This window comes from Xiphias gladius, chromosome 24 (genome assembly GCF_016859285.1).
Source record: "Xiphias gladius isolate SHS-SW01 ecotype Sanya breed wild chromosome 24, ASM1685928v1, whole genome shotgun sequence".
Classification (NCBI taxonomy): Eukaryota; Metazoa; Chordata; class Actinopteri; order Istiophoriformes; family Xiphiidae; genus Xiphias; species Xiphias gladius.
The window spans coordinates 4,539,761-4,554,821 of NC_053423.1; the positions used below are offsets into that span (position 1 = coordinate 4,539,761).

The 15,061-nt window shown below is 41.3% G+C and overlaps 2 protein-coding genes across 3 annotated transcripts in view; one reads left to right on the forward strand and one right to left on the reverse strand.

Moving 5' to 3' along the window:
* pkib (protein kinase (cAMP-dependent, catalytic) inhibitor beta) overlaps positions 1-1,912 on the reverse strand; it is a 28,433-nt gene extending 26,521 nt beyond the window's left edge. For both annotated transcript variants that reach the window (XR_005706676.1, XM_040121567.1), the window contains exon 1: positions 1,676-1,912. Coding sequence is in view for 1 of the 2 variants with exons in the window: in XM_040121567.1 (XP_039977501.1) it covers positions 1,676-1,783 (108 nt within the window). In the remaining variant the exon portion in view is untranslated. The remainder of the gene's footprint in view (positions 1-1,675) is intronic.
* serinc2 (serine incorporator 2) lies at positions 1,504-14,734 on the forward strand. Its single transcript, XM_040121566.1, is given in 11 exon segments — positions 1,504-1,657; positions 3,277-3,438; positions 3,782-3,935; positions 3,938-3,968; positions 5,028-5,107; positions 5,847-5,984; positions 6,530-6,699; positions 8,282-8,372; positions 8,541-8,703; positions 11,649-11,864; positions 11,962-14,734. Coding segments are annotated over 11 exon segments (1,383 nt in total). The 5' UTR covers positions 1,504-1,618; the 3' UTR covers positions 12,101-14,734.
* The last annotated feature ends 327 nt before the right edge of the window (positions 14,735-15,061 follow it).

The following is a 15,061-nucleotide window of genomic DNA, read 5'->3' on the forward strand; positions in this document are numbered from 1 at the left end:
AAGGCACTTGTTTTTTGCTTTAGTGTTTCCATTTTATGCTACTTTACACTTCTACCCCACTTAATTTGAGAGGGAAATGTTGTACTTTGTTCTCCACTTTATTTTTCAGACAGCTACTGTACAGATACAAGATACTTTTCAGATTAAGATGTTTCATTAAAACAGCATATGGTATGAAATTCAGTGCACTGTTAAAGCTGAAAGCAGTGGTTCCCAGAGAAGATGTCCACCCCATGATCGGCTTGTACGAAGCAGCAGTGTCTAGATGTTTCAGATGTCTACGAGTTGTTAGAAGTTACACCAAAGAGTGATTTCCCAACAGGTGGTTTTATTCAAGCAACTGTTTGAGGCCAGAGAGCTCAAATTATCCAGCACTTCACAACAAGCAAAGGTAAGAGAAAAGTCCAAAAAAATGAAAATGGTACAATTGTGTAGCCGAACTTTATTTTTCCTTCTTTCCGACTCCATTTTTCATTTCATGACCCCCCAAAGTTACGGCATCAGCACGTCAGTCCAACCGCACTGAACAGAGTCAGGTTTACATGGAAAAACCAGTACCCTCAGTCTTACACTGCTGTATTCATTAGTTTAACAACAAGTTATACAGAATGGTTTGAATTTTGTGCAACAGTCCTTTTACCCAGGCGCACTACTTCCACCATGGTTCTGTGCCTGTAGTTTTCTATAGTCTTTGGCTTGCTCGTTGCCTGTGTTTCCCATACGTAACCAAAGAGAAGACCCCCCGCCCCCCGCCCCCGTGACCGAGTCCTCTTTTAGAGGACAAGCAGTATGTACGAATCAGAGTGAGAATGTTTATTACTGATGGAAATAAAAGTGGAAATAACATTTTAACAATAACATGAGTAATAAATACAATAAAGTCGAATTGCAGTAATCTTTGCCATACAACATAATAGGCTTCATGTGTTTTTCGTTTTTTTTTTCATTTTGTTGATTGTTTAGAATTAATTGCTTTTGCTTTCTTTCTGTAGGTGACATTGCGAGTTCAATAAACGATGTCGATGAAGATAATAAACTTCGCCTTAAAAAGTGTATGTGGTGGTAAATGATTGGACTTCGCTTTTGCGCATTAACACGCGATTGGTCAAACCGTTGGAGCGAAGACTCACTGACCCAATCACAGTCTGGGTGTTGGATCACAGCAGGCGAAAATAAAGGCTCCTGATGGTTAACAGCAACGCCCTATGCAAAGTGAACTCGCAGATGTAATTTTGTCGGAATTTACCCAAACAATACTGGAAATTGAGTGAATTTGCCGTAAAAAACAACAACAACAACAAAAAACATCGTCAACCCAGACGTTGTCTACAACAACAACAACAACAACAACAACCTTTATCATCAACACTCCGTTGACTCTTTGTACCCCATAGGGATAATGACCCCAAAATACATAAATGAACAAACTGAGAGAATTTGAGGTGTCAAAGTAGTAGTGTAAATGCAGACATGGGTTAAATCTTTTATTTTGAAGGAAGGAGACGGATTTCCGTCTGTTCTTTTTAACTGACTTGACGTCGCCACTATAACTTCGGTGTCTTCCTGAACTTTTCTAACGTTTCCGTTTATTTCCATTGGACGTGTGAATTAAGTCAGTATGGGTGCTTGTTTGGCAGTGAGTTCCCTCGCTAGTTGTGTGAGTACATACGCCTACCGGTCTCGTTGTTACTTTACGCAACACGTAGACTTGTGATTTCTCACAGTTTCGAGGCTTCATGCGTTGCTCTGGCCGAGACGTTAGCGTAGCCTGCTTCAGTTGCATGTTTTGATATCGGCGACATGACGTCAGTTGAAACTAGCCATAGGGACGTGGTTTACGGCTGCCTCCCGGCGGGTGTAGGCACACGTCCCGAGTGGCACCAGATTCGGTCTGGACAGCTGAATACTACCTGCCGTTAAGTAAACCAGGCAACACACTGCGTGGGGCTGTTGTGGAGCTGTACAGAATGTCAGCCGTCCTCCCGTCGTTTCAGAGTTGTGATATGAAGCATCCCATCAACGCTTAAAGCGCTTTACGTGTATACCCATCAAAAAAAACAAACGCCGAGCTATTGCGTGAAAAGCCTTTGGCGAAATTACGTGAGGCAGTAACATGTAAGGCGGCAGTGAATTGTCAGATTTCGAAATATGGCTTGGTGTGACAGTAGGGACAACTCTGTGCTGGTCTTTCACTTTATATATTAAACTAAGTTTGACAATTTCTACAGTCAACAGGTAACGGGAACAAACTTTTTTCGCTTTTGTCCGTCAGACCTGTTAGATCTGCAACTGGTTTTCCAAGAAGGCGCTATTTCCGGGTTTCACCCAGGATCGTACGCCGTCGCCCTTGAATAGTGCGTCACACTTTTTATTACTCCTTATTTATCGTCATTATTTAACAAATGAAGCTCAGTTTCTCAAATGTGAAATGGTGTTTTAACACAAGGAACCCCACCTAAAGTTATTATACAAACCGGCAGAATTTTGACCTAAATCAGAAAGTATTAGATCCCAGCCCTCAGTTCGGTTTGTACCTGAAAAGCATTGAGGTTTGATACTCAGCCTTTTTCGGTGTTTTAAAATAAAACTTGTAAAAGGCTCTTTATGTGGGCACCGTCATTGGTAATATCCCATGTTATCACTGTGAGTTCCTTGTGATATTCTCAAGTAAACAGAGTATTTCTTTGTGCGGTTTTCGCCTTGACTGTTTAAAATTGACTGTTAGAGGTTAGGATTAGAGGTTTTTTTTTTTTGTTTTTTCGTTGCCAAGGCTGTATGGCATGGGCCAGTCTTTACCATGGAAACTAGATTCTTCTCGTTACGGCTGCAGTGTTTACACCCAAGCTGTGTGTGTTGTAATACTCCGGTTTAGTGAAGGATGGTCGATTTGAGCTACAGTCTCTGCCTCAGCGCCTCACACACACCTCTCAGCGGTCTGCATCTGAGTCGTGCAGGAATCCTCTGTGATCCTGTTCGCAGTGCTGGATGAGAGACGGAGAGAGGGAGAGATTTGTTGTGATGGCAGCTCTAATCGCAGGCCTGACTACTGCCACTGTGAATCATCATTTATCTCTGCTTTTCTTGAAGCATGCAGAAGGAGGAAGATTGTTGTGCTGACAGCAGACACAGTGTTATCTGTTTGCCCCCCCCCCAGTCATTGCTAGCCATGCATGCATTACCCTGATTATCCCACAACCCAGAGCCCGGTCCCTGCATTTCATAAAATATCAATCTGCGTGAATGACATGCCAATTGCTTCCCTCGCCTCCTCTGCAGGCGTCCTGTTTGTGCGGCTCAGCCCCCTGCCTCCTGTCATCATGCTGCCCTTCAACGTACAACTCCACCATGAGCCGGCTGGCCTTCTCCTTCCTGCTGCTGCTTGGGACTCTGGTGTCTGTTGTTATGATTCTCCCAGGCATGGAGGAACATCTTAAAAAGGTATATATGATAAGACCATATTAGATCAAATTTAATTATCCACATGGGGATGTGGTGCTGTTGCATCAGGTACTGTTAATCATCTCATAAGGCCCAAAGGTCATTAAATCTTTCTGAACCCATGTCATTTCCAATGCGAGTCAAAATAGGAAAATAATTGAGATTGCTTTCATAAGGCCTTAACCCAGCAACAGTGATATTGTAGAGCAGCTGGACAGGATGATTGGATTATGTGTTTGTTAATTTTCTTCCAGAAATCCAACAGGAGTCATTTCACTTGACCCAATGTAATCCTGGTCTGTCTTCAACCCATTCTTTCCCTTGTATGCTTTCATGTTGACAGATCCCAGGTTTCTGCATGGGTGGCACAGCCATACCTGGCATAGAGAACAAGGTAAACTGTGACATCATCGTGGGCTACAAGTCAGTGTACCGCATGTGCTTTGCCATGGCCTGCTTCTTCTTCCTCTTTTTCATCATCATGATCCGAGTGCGCAGCATCATGACCCCCGAGCTGCCATCCAAAATGGGTTCGTACTACACCTTCAGTACGCCCTCAGTACAGCTCTGTATGATGGGAGAACGCTGCACTCTGGTGGCCAAACATGGGCACTGCACTTCTTCAGATTATGTTTACAACATGGGTCTCCAACCCTTTTTAACTCTGAGAGCTACTTTGAAGAAATGAAAGTGGCTGAGAGCTACTTGCATTAGTTGCATTTATTGACATATCGTAACAAAACACTGAAGTTGTCACACATCAACATCCAAGATTAACATTTTGTACCAACATCATCTGAAACGCACATCAGGAGCACATCACATCAGTGTCACTTTTTGTGTCAGAAATTGACATAATTCAGTCAGACCTGAACACACAGACACGATGCACATATATTTAGGTTCAGTGTGACTCACACTTTCCAAGAATGCAGTTATGTCCGATGTCCATTGCAAATAAGCGTCTATAAAGAAAGAAAAAAGAAGCTCCAAGTAATCCAGTGACAGCTGTCAGTACATCCAATGGTACATAGCAAAGAGGAACTTATAATAGCTCATTCGGGATACTTAATTTTCCAAAGTGTAAACAAACATAGCCAAAAAAAAAACAAAAAAACGGGGCTCATGTTGTAGACCACAGCATAACTCACTTAATCCATGGCAACATATTTCCTGTTTCTTGGAAAAGTTTAGTTTATATCTGTTCATATAAGTGAAGACTTTTAACTTCAGTGTAACATTAACCAAGAGAGCTGCTAAAACTGCACGTCGCCTATGGCTTACCTGACGTAAACAAACCTGCCAGCAGTGCAGCTCATTTGACAGATAACTGTTCAACAAATAATGATTCTATGTTGGAGAGGGGGTATGACATCTATTTATTTGGCTGCATTTGGAGCAGATTTACTGAGTGAAGTTGTGCTGCTTAATGATTGCACTATGCATCCATGGTTTGTACATACTGTAGTCTCTGAACCTTTGGGTGAGCCACTCTAAAATGTGTTGGAGACCCCTGGTTCACACTGAGTAAAAAAAATTATTGTTACTTTCATTCATACTTAGAATAACTTTACTTTTTTTCTTCTCAGTTTCTGGTTCTTCAAGTTCCTGGTGCTGGTTGGCATAACCGTGGGAGCTTTCTTCATCCCAGATGGCTCCTTTAATACAGGTAGGAAGCCAGGACATGTGTATTAGAGCGGAGCCAAATTTGATTGCAGTTCTTTTCATTGCCAGGTTTCATTTTATCGAAACCCTCCAGCAGCTCACACATGTTCAGACAAATAAGACACTACACTGCCTGGTTCAAGGTCAGATCTGCGGACTCTGAAGTCAAAAATCAAACCTCTGTAGGTCATCAAAATTTGTTTGTACCAAGTATCAAAAACAGTTGAGTGCTGTTGCCCAGATTTCTACTTTTTTTTTTAACTTGTTCTTTTATCAGAAAGTCCGTGATGCAAATCATAACTTTCAATTTTAGAAAATGTAATTTAGGGAGAGTATTAGTACAACTGTTTGTGGTCAGATAGCCTAAGTTTTGAGAGCTTTGGCCTCTTTTGTGGAATTTTTTCAGAGAAAATTAGTTTCCTCAAAATATAATATTAAAAGAATTGGGAATCTTTGCTTAGGGGTACCTGAACTCAGGTATCATCAATCAAAAAATATCAAACGATACCCAGCCCTAGTTACGGTAAGACTGTAACCAGTTTTTGAGGGTCAGTGCTTATGCTGATTTTGAGGGCGCAAGTGCAGGATGCGTTCAATGTGTTCTGTGTTCCGTCCTTTCGTCTTCACGGTAAATAACCACTCGTAACCATCAAATAAAGTTCCTTTAAGAGTTGGTCCTGAAAATCGATGCCTCTGGCACTGCATAGCCAGTAACCTTCTACGATTTTTCCCTCTGGTCTCAGTGTGGCATTACTTCGGTATGGTGTGCTCTTTCATCTTCATCATCATCCAGCTCATCCTGCTGGTGGACTTCGCACATTCCTGGAACCAGTCTTGGCTGGAGAAGGCAGAGAACGGAAACTCCAAGTTCTGGTTTGCAGGTAGAAAGACCACATACTCCCCATTTAGCTCAGTAATCCTTTAAGTGCAAGTTCAAAATGTAGGGTTTGTCCAGTCGGGTTTTGAAGGCCAGTACCTGTGTTTTTGGACTGAAGCTGCCAGTAATTAATAGATTAAGTATATCCGCCCCGTTTTTATTCCAAAAATTATATTCCCCTTGCAATTTTCTCACTTTAAAAGAACTTGTCACCCTGCAAGAATTAATTATACTTCTGTAAATACATCATATTCATGTATATGTGGCTGGAATATTGAATTAGTTAATTCAGACTAGGGTTTTTGTGCAAGTGGAGTACTAAGACATTATACAGCCAATACGTAATTAAGTGTAGTTAATTACACTTCAAGAAATACACCACATTGTCTTTTAATGGAAAGTCCAGTGTTGCATAGAAGTAACAAGTGCAAACTATCTGATACTTTGATCAGACTCCAGTTGCCTAATCCTGCTCCGCCAACCAACACTTTAACCATCAGGTTTCATTTGTGTAATGATTTATACTCTTTGCTCATGTTATTTCCGCAGCTTTGCTGTCTTTCACCTTCCTCCTCTATGCCTTTGCCTTCACTGCTGTCGTGCTCTTCTACGTGTTTTACACCCAACCGGACAATTGCACGGAGCACAAGGTCTTCATCAGCCTCAACTTCATATTCTGCATCATTGTGTCCATCGTGGCCATTCTTCCTAAAGTTCAGGTAATATAGACTTATGTGTATATAGGTATTTAAGGACTCAAGCTACTAAATATTGATATTTTGTTCCCTAATCCTACATGTATAATAGTCTATCCTTGATGTATGTACTATATACAACAAAACTGAGTACACACCCTGGTCAATATCACTCAAATATTAAGTTATTACAAATCCTGTCAGTTTTTTTTTTTTTTTTGTGGTCAAAACTCAAGTAAACTGAAGTCAATTCATTAGGGAGATTCCGCTGTTAATTTATTTTTAAGTTTTTTTTATATATATCTTGTACGTCTGCCTTTGTTTTTGATGAAAGATTTGATCCTCCTGGGCATGGATGATACCAGTCTTTCACAAATCTGTGGAGAGATGTTCTGCCATTCTTCACAGATGATTGTTTTCAGCTGCTCTTTGCTGGAGGGGTGTTGTTGCTCTGTGTTCCGCTTTAAAATACTCCAGAGCTGTTCTATCAGATTTGTGTCATGTGACAGAGTTGGCAAGGTCATAGTTTTCTCTTTATTCTTTTATTTTACAAACTCTTGTGTGACGCTCATGCGGCCAAATCAGCACACTCCCACCTCCATGTTTCATGGTAGGCACGGTCCATTCACTGTAGTAGTCCTGGCTAGGTCCATGTCAAATGCTGGACCCCATCTGATCCGACCAGTTTATATTGGTTTCATCTGACCAAAGAATGTGCCGCCACTATTGTTCATGTTGTTTGGCAAAGTTTAATCTTGCAGTTTTGTGCCGTTTTGTGAGCAGTGGTTTTCTTCTTTGACTCCTTCCGTAGAGGTTGACTTCATGCAGTGTCCTTCACACTGTCTTATCACTGAGACACCAGTTCCCACAGATAATTCTCGTGCCAAGCCAGAAGCACTTAACCGTCAGTTTTTCAATGCTAGGTTGCATGAAAAGCAATTTGTGCATGACGCCATTTTAAGATGACAGCTGTGCCTTCTGTAATCGGTAGTATGGGCTCTTCCTATGCCTCCTAACCAATGCTGCAGCTGCGTTGCAGCTACTGATGCTCTTGCACCCTCTCCCATCTTTTTGAGGATGCAGAATCTGGTTTCTTACTTGTTCAGGCAATTCCTTACCATGCGGAGCCATGCTGCATCAGAAACAACACAGGCCAAAACTGAGAAAGATGTGGGTTGTTTTATAACCTTCTTCATGCTTAAATGGAAATCACAGGTGTGATCAAATTTGTTGCTTCGAGGTTTTAACTTTGTGACCCGTGTTTTCAATGTCGTCTATCTGACCGTTTTGGTTTTGATTTTACATAAGATCAATTAGCCTACACTTCAACTTAAAAATATTACAATTATTGTAAGACAATACAAATTTGAATCATTTGGCATTTAATGATATTGCACTGGGGAGCACTCAGTTTTGTTGTATATTGCATATTATTAATAAAATGAGGATACCAGTCATTAAAAGCTAGTAATAAGTTAACATTTGATCTAATTGTGACCTTTTGTTATCTCAGAGAAAGGACAAAATGACTGAACCAATGAAGAGAGTTTTGTTTTACTGGCACAATGGTTTATTTTCTGACTCATCCCATGCCATGTCTTCACAGGAGGCTCAGCCCAGCTCAGGCCTGCTCCAGGCCTCTCTCATCTCCCTCTACACCATGTACATCACCTGGTCAGCCATGACCAACAACCCCAGTACGTTTAATGAATCTGAGTCACAACACATCTGCATTTTATTCAGAATTCGAACCAGATTAACTGACTGTTGTTAAAACTTTTATCAGAACTACAAGCCCCTGTGGCTTTAATAGTCACTTGTCATATTGTCAACTGTTCACATTTGTTTGATGTTTCCAACCTCAGACCGGCAGTGCAACCCTAGTCTGTTGAGTTTGGTCCAGCCCAGCAGTGCAACTCCACCCCCAGGGCCTGCTCTTCCTACCCCAGCCCCCGGAAATGTCCAGTGGTGGGACGCACAAGGCACCGTGGGATTGATCATTTTCTTGTTCTGTACTTTTTATGCCAGGTATTTGATTGTCACTGCTGTACTGCTTTCATGTAATCACAACTGGCCTTTACGAGAAGTAGCCATGTTTAGAAATAGCTTAAAACACATTTATGTTATGTATACATTACTACATAAGTTGCATCTTTTTGCTGCTGTCAGAAAGCTCACATTACCACCAGAAGAGGCGTGAGTTCAGTTTAGCATGCAGCTTTTGTCAGTGCGGGAAGACTGCAAAAGTAATTGCGTATTTGGAACTGCTATTGCTCAACGTTTGCAAAATGTTGTAAGGTGAGACTGATTTCTGTAAGAGAATTACCCAGATGAACATAATGGAAGTTTATCTTATTTTTTCTATCTTTTAGAAAGAAACACTGGCAAGAGATACAGGAAGCTGCTTGGTTTCAGCTTGTGCTTAGAGTCAAGTAGTTACACTTTTATACTTTTCACTTGACTCAAGCTAGCTTTAGAAAAACAAAATGAAAAATATCAGTGCTTATTTTGCATTTTGAAAATGTATGTAACTATTGTAAATACACTCACCTATATAGATACTGTGAAAGCATGAAAACTCTCAATCCACGGAGAAATGCACGCAGCCTGTATTCAGACACTGTGCCTTCAAATGAGATGTCAGGACTTCCGTAACTTAGTGATGTCACAACGAAACAGTGGCCGCCCACAGCCATGCCCCAAGTACAACCCTACAGGAGCCACCGACCAACCTTGGAGGATTTGGTTTCTCAGAGTGTTTACCTGAATCTGCTATATTATTATTCCTTATTTTGCTTTTTCATCGATCTCTATCAAGGACCGACTTTTGCTGCTGTTTTGTTCGGCCTCTCCAACAATCTTCTCAGCTTCTTATTTTTTTTTTTAACACTATTCTTCGACCAGTCGTTGGATTACTTTAATCTTGCTGTTTTAAATTCAGTTTTTTATCAGTCGTGTGGTTTTTTTTGAGTTACACTTGGACTGAAAACCAGCGATCATTATGGCTGTGTGCGTGGACCGCAAACTTGCTTACTCACAGTTCAGGGATGGCATCCAACGCCTGGAGTCAGAGCTCTGAAAAAAAGGATAAGCTGCTTGACGGCTTTGTCTCTGTAGCTGCTGCCCAGACAAAGCAATATGCTGTCCCAGCTGCCGGATCACCAACCTCCAAGGGCTCCCTGATGGTCTCGGATTCTGTGGCCACGCATGCTCCCCATGGCTGGCCTGCGTACTGGTACCGTACCGGTCCTCCCGGAGGGGTCTAGCAGTCGAGGAGAGTGAGCTGGAGGCAGGAGCCACGAGATCCACCACTCCTGCATTGGACGTAGATGCTGCAACATGGCGGATTGTCACCCCGACGTCGCCAGATGATCCAGGGGTTTGCGCTGGAACCAGGCCCAAGGCTTTGGTGTATAGCTTCACACCAAATCCAGCCAGAGCATTTTAGTTTGAATTTTACTGTCTGTTCAGATCATTTCGCTGACTGACCGTTACCATTTGGATTTACTGGTGAGTTACAATATTAGGCTACAATTTGTTACCTGTTGTTGGCTTTGCCATGTTGTCACTCAGAAGACAGCCAGGGGCTCTCAATTTCTCTTCTGAGCCCCTCTGGTTCTTGCTAGAACTCCAGAGAGAAGTGTGAGAGAGGAGATTTAAACTACAATCAGATGCTTTTTGGTACTTAAAACCACAAATATATCTTCCTATGGATATCAAAACTTCAAATAAAATGCTGGAAAAGTGTAAAAAATGGGACCTTTTATGTTCACATCAAACATCAGAATGATGGAAAAATGTGATCTCAGGGACTTTGACTATGGCATGATTGTTGGTGCCTGATGGGCTGGTTTGAGTATTTCTGAAACTACTGATCTCCTGGGATTTTCACACAGAGAGTCTCTAGTGTTTACTCAGAATGTTGATTAAAAACAGAAAACATCCAGTGAGCAGCAGTTCTGCGGATGGAAACACCTTGTTGATGAGAGAGGTCAGAGGACAATGGTCAGACTAGTTGGAGCTGACAGAAAGGCTATGGTAACTCAGATAACCACTCTTTACTACTGTGCTGAGCAGAGAAGCATCTCAGAATGAACAACACGTCGAACCTTGACGCAGATGGCCTACAACAGCAGAAGACCACACCGGGTTCCACTCCTGTCAGCCAAGAACAGATGAATGCTTTAGTGGGCAAAGGCTCACCAAAACTGAGTTGTTGAAGAGGGTAAAGATGTAGCCTGGTCTGACGAATTTGAATGCCACAGACTGAGTATTGTTGCTGACCATGTGCATCCCTTAATGGCCACAACTTCACCATCAACACCATCTTCTAATGGCTACTTGTAGGATGATGATGCACTATGTCACAAAGAAAAAGTTGGATGTGGTGCAATCATGCCAACATGGACCAGAACCTCAAAGGAATGTTTCCAAAATCTTGTAGAGTCAGTGCCAGTTTAAACCGAGGCTGTTTTGAGAGCAAAGGGAGGAACTACCCAGTATTAGTATGGTGTTCCTAATAAAGTGCTCAGTGATGGTATATGCTCATTATGCTCATATTGTCCACCTATATTTCATGACATGACTTTGCCAAAATGATAATGTATATCTGTTTTTTTTTTTTTATAAATTTACAACAGGAGATTAGATTGTAGTTGGATAGTAAAAAAACACAACTTTGGATATAAATGTACCAAAAGGATGTAACAAAGTTTTTCCAGCATTAAGAAGTTCCATAAGTAGACAAATATCATGACCAAGTTGAACCTGGAAACAAAACTTACTTTAACTTAATTTAAACTTAATTAAGAAGAATTTTCACCATGCAAACTAAGAAAAACAAGGTTGTTTACGGTCATTTTTTAAAATTACAATTAAATGCAAATGTCTGAGGCAGATATTTCAGATGGTGTCATGTCCTGTCATTTGCTACTGTATGTCAAGATGAGTCCTTGTGCTCTCAACCACCACAGTATCCGCTCCTCCAATAATGCCCAGGTGAACAAGCTAATGCAGACTGAGGAGGGCCACGGTCTGACCACCAGCGACGACGGCGCCATGGGGGAGGACGGAGTCCGACGGGCGGTGGACAATGAAGAAGAGGGAGTCACCTACAACTACTCCTTCTTCCACTTCAGCCTCTTTCTGGCCTCTCTCTACATCATGATGACCCTCACAAACTGGTACAAGTAAGTGTCTGTTAGTTGTTCTTCTTGGCCAACTCCTTAGACAGGCTGACTTTCCTCCAACACTGACTTCCCTCTGACTTTGTTCCTGGCTCACCAGGCCGGACAGCGACTACCAGGCCATGCAGACCACCATGCCGGCCGTCTGGGTGAAGATTGGCTCTAGCTGGCTTGGCTTGGCCCTCTACCTGTGGACCCTGGTGGCCCCGCTGGTGCTCCCTGACAGAGAATTCAGCTAAAAACATTGAAGTCTGTCAGCATTGGTTGATAGCCTTTTGCTACCTGCACCTTGAGGAAAGTTAGCTTTAGCTTCAACTATTTCTTCTCTACTGTTTGATTTGCTCAAAACTCCACATTTAAAAGTGGAAATTGAAATTGTTATATGCTTTTGTTTTTACCTTAAGCCATTGCACATGTTACCTAAGAGTTGATTTTTGTGGCTCAAGCTGAATGTTCAGTTTTGCAGAGTCTGATTTTAGCTTAAATCACATAGTCCAGTTTTTCGCCTCAGGTTATTTTTCTATTTTTCTTCCACTGTTACAAAATATTAGAATTGAGAGCACTACATGCCTTTATAGAATAAGACCAAATGATTTTGATGAAATTGATGTTTTGGCTTTATTTCACTACATTTACGTTGCCTTTGTACTTTTTTTTTTTTTTTTGTAATTGTTCCCTTTAAATCAGTTTAAGTTTATGGATAGGTGCTTTCCAAATTTCTGAGATATAGTTTTGCTTGTTCTGCATTTTTATTGCACAGCTTTGTTCTAGTGCCCCATTTCATAACAAGAGGGCTTTATTATATTTTGCATACAAGCTATTTGGAGGGACCATTTTTGATATCTTTAAAAGTTTTTTATGAAATTCAGTTTTCAGTGTAAAGTTTCTTCCTCAACATATGTTCACTTTTCATTATAATCAATAAAGTTGACGTTCTGTTTAATGTCTTTAGAGTTAGGCAGTAGTTCTGTCCAGTAGGTGGGGCTGTTGTCCATCAAATTAGACTGTTTCAATTGGGGAGAAATGCCAGATTTCATTATATACAATTGATTCTGACATATGAGGTGTAAGATTTCTAAACATGTATAGTGGCTTGTTCTTTTAATACATAATACCTTGTGAATTGGTCTGTATTATTCAGAAACAGCGAACAAAATGTCATCAAGTCTGGTCAGCAGGTATTTCCAAATGCTTCACTGCCCTCCCTCTGTTAATCACATGATCCTACTAAATGTGATTTATTGTGTTCCTACTACGCAGGATTCCCTGGTGCCAGACACACACACACTTGGCAAGTAATGTAGAGGGAATGTGCTTGCCGCTATCACAAGATCAGCATGAGCAGAGGGGCTGAACACAGCACTTCATTATACTTAACAATATTCATTCAAGGCTTGTGTTGGGGTAGAACGACAAATGATCGGTCTCTAAAGTTGTGCTTGGACATCTGGTAGCATATCCCATACATTACACCCGCAACATTACTGTGCACACTTTTACCCACGCAGTAACAATATCCTATTTTCTCACACGCATTTGAGGTCTCCAAGCCTAAGGCAAAAATAACTCTGGTTAATTTTTCAGATTTACGCTTTAGAGTCAGCTTGATAACCATTCGGAACTGCTGTATCATTTCACTTCATTGGTCAGTCTGTCATTCTCTTCTTCTTCCGTTGGCTGTTTAGGAGGGTTATTTGGCCCTAACTGATGAGCAGGTTGCTACGTTTTTTTTGTCTCTTCGGTCAAAGAAATACTCAGATTCAAGAGTTCTTAGCCTTCTTTTAACTTCAAACTTTTAGTCTTCAGCACCAATCAATGCTGACTCAAGCGACATCACTTGAGGCAATTTATCAGATTTTGCCCAGCCTCCTCTGGAACCACAAAAGGCTTTTTACAGCTTTTTTCACATATGCAGTAGAACTCCCCCCAACACCTGGTAACAGACTTTGATGTGTCAAATTGTTGAATTCCCCTTTAATATACCTACAAATCTCTGATTGGTTCAGCTGTTTTTCCAACTGGAAACAGCAGTCAGTGACAAACTCCAGACCTATTTGAGTTACTGAAAAGGGCAAGGCTCGGTTGGAAAAAAGGTGATGTCACATACATCTGTGCACCGATTTAAAATTGAACAGCATCTGACTTGGGATCTGCATATTAGGAAGCATTCAGAGACAGTTTTCCCTCTATGCTGTTAACATATAGAAAATCAAGCAGGTAATTTAGCACAGTGACCAGTTGTGTCAGGAATCCAACGCTGGTCCAGTTCATCTCTGGAAATTCAGCCTGACCATGCCTGTAACACTTGGCTTTTTAGTTGCTAATGATATTATATGTTGGGACAATGGCAATCCTGCTGCACCTTGAGACTATCTCTACACAGTCAGGCCACCTATAAACAGTATATTCCTGGCTAAGGTTGTGATTTGTCCCACATTGTTATGGGTGACACTGAGAGTGGTAGTCCCTGCGAGCGGCCTAATGCTGTTATATAATTCAGAATGAGTCTCTGACCAGTTGCATAAGACAGTTATTGGGGGCTCATCACGCTTCTCTGCCTGTTGTGGTTTGGAAGGCCGGGCCCTGCTCTAGGGGACCCTCACTGTCATCATCCTCTTCACCATCATCAACAGCAACCACACCTCTCCTCCCCGGAGCGGTTCAAAGCACCTGGCAACCCAGGTGGAAAAACAAGCTAAATGGAGCCCTGACACATGAAGGTTTTTAATGGTTGGCCCCAGTAGTCTTCATTAGACAACTGTATGAAGATCCTGTCACATTTGTTATCACAGGTTTAATTGTGCGAGGACAAAAGTAATGTCAGGATACACCCCATAGTCCTGGAAAATTATGACAGTGTGTTCAGATATTAGAGGGAATGTTTTGCATTTTAAATTTCCATAACCAAATCAATAAAAAATAAATTATACAATCAAATATGTGTTAAATAATTGAGTACAACTCTCCTGATTCTGAGACCACATTAAGAATGAGATCATGTTCAGCCAATTTAAAAAAAAAACTAATTGTTTTTATGATTCATCTTCTACCTGTGCTGCATCTTACACATTATTTTTAATGTTAAATTAGACCGTTTTAGACTCTTAAAACTCGTAATACATATTAAGAATCTGCCCCAGTCTGACGACTTCAAATTTCTGTGTGAAAAACAACAGATAACCTGATAGTAATAATAATAA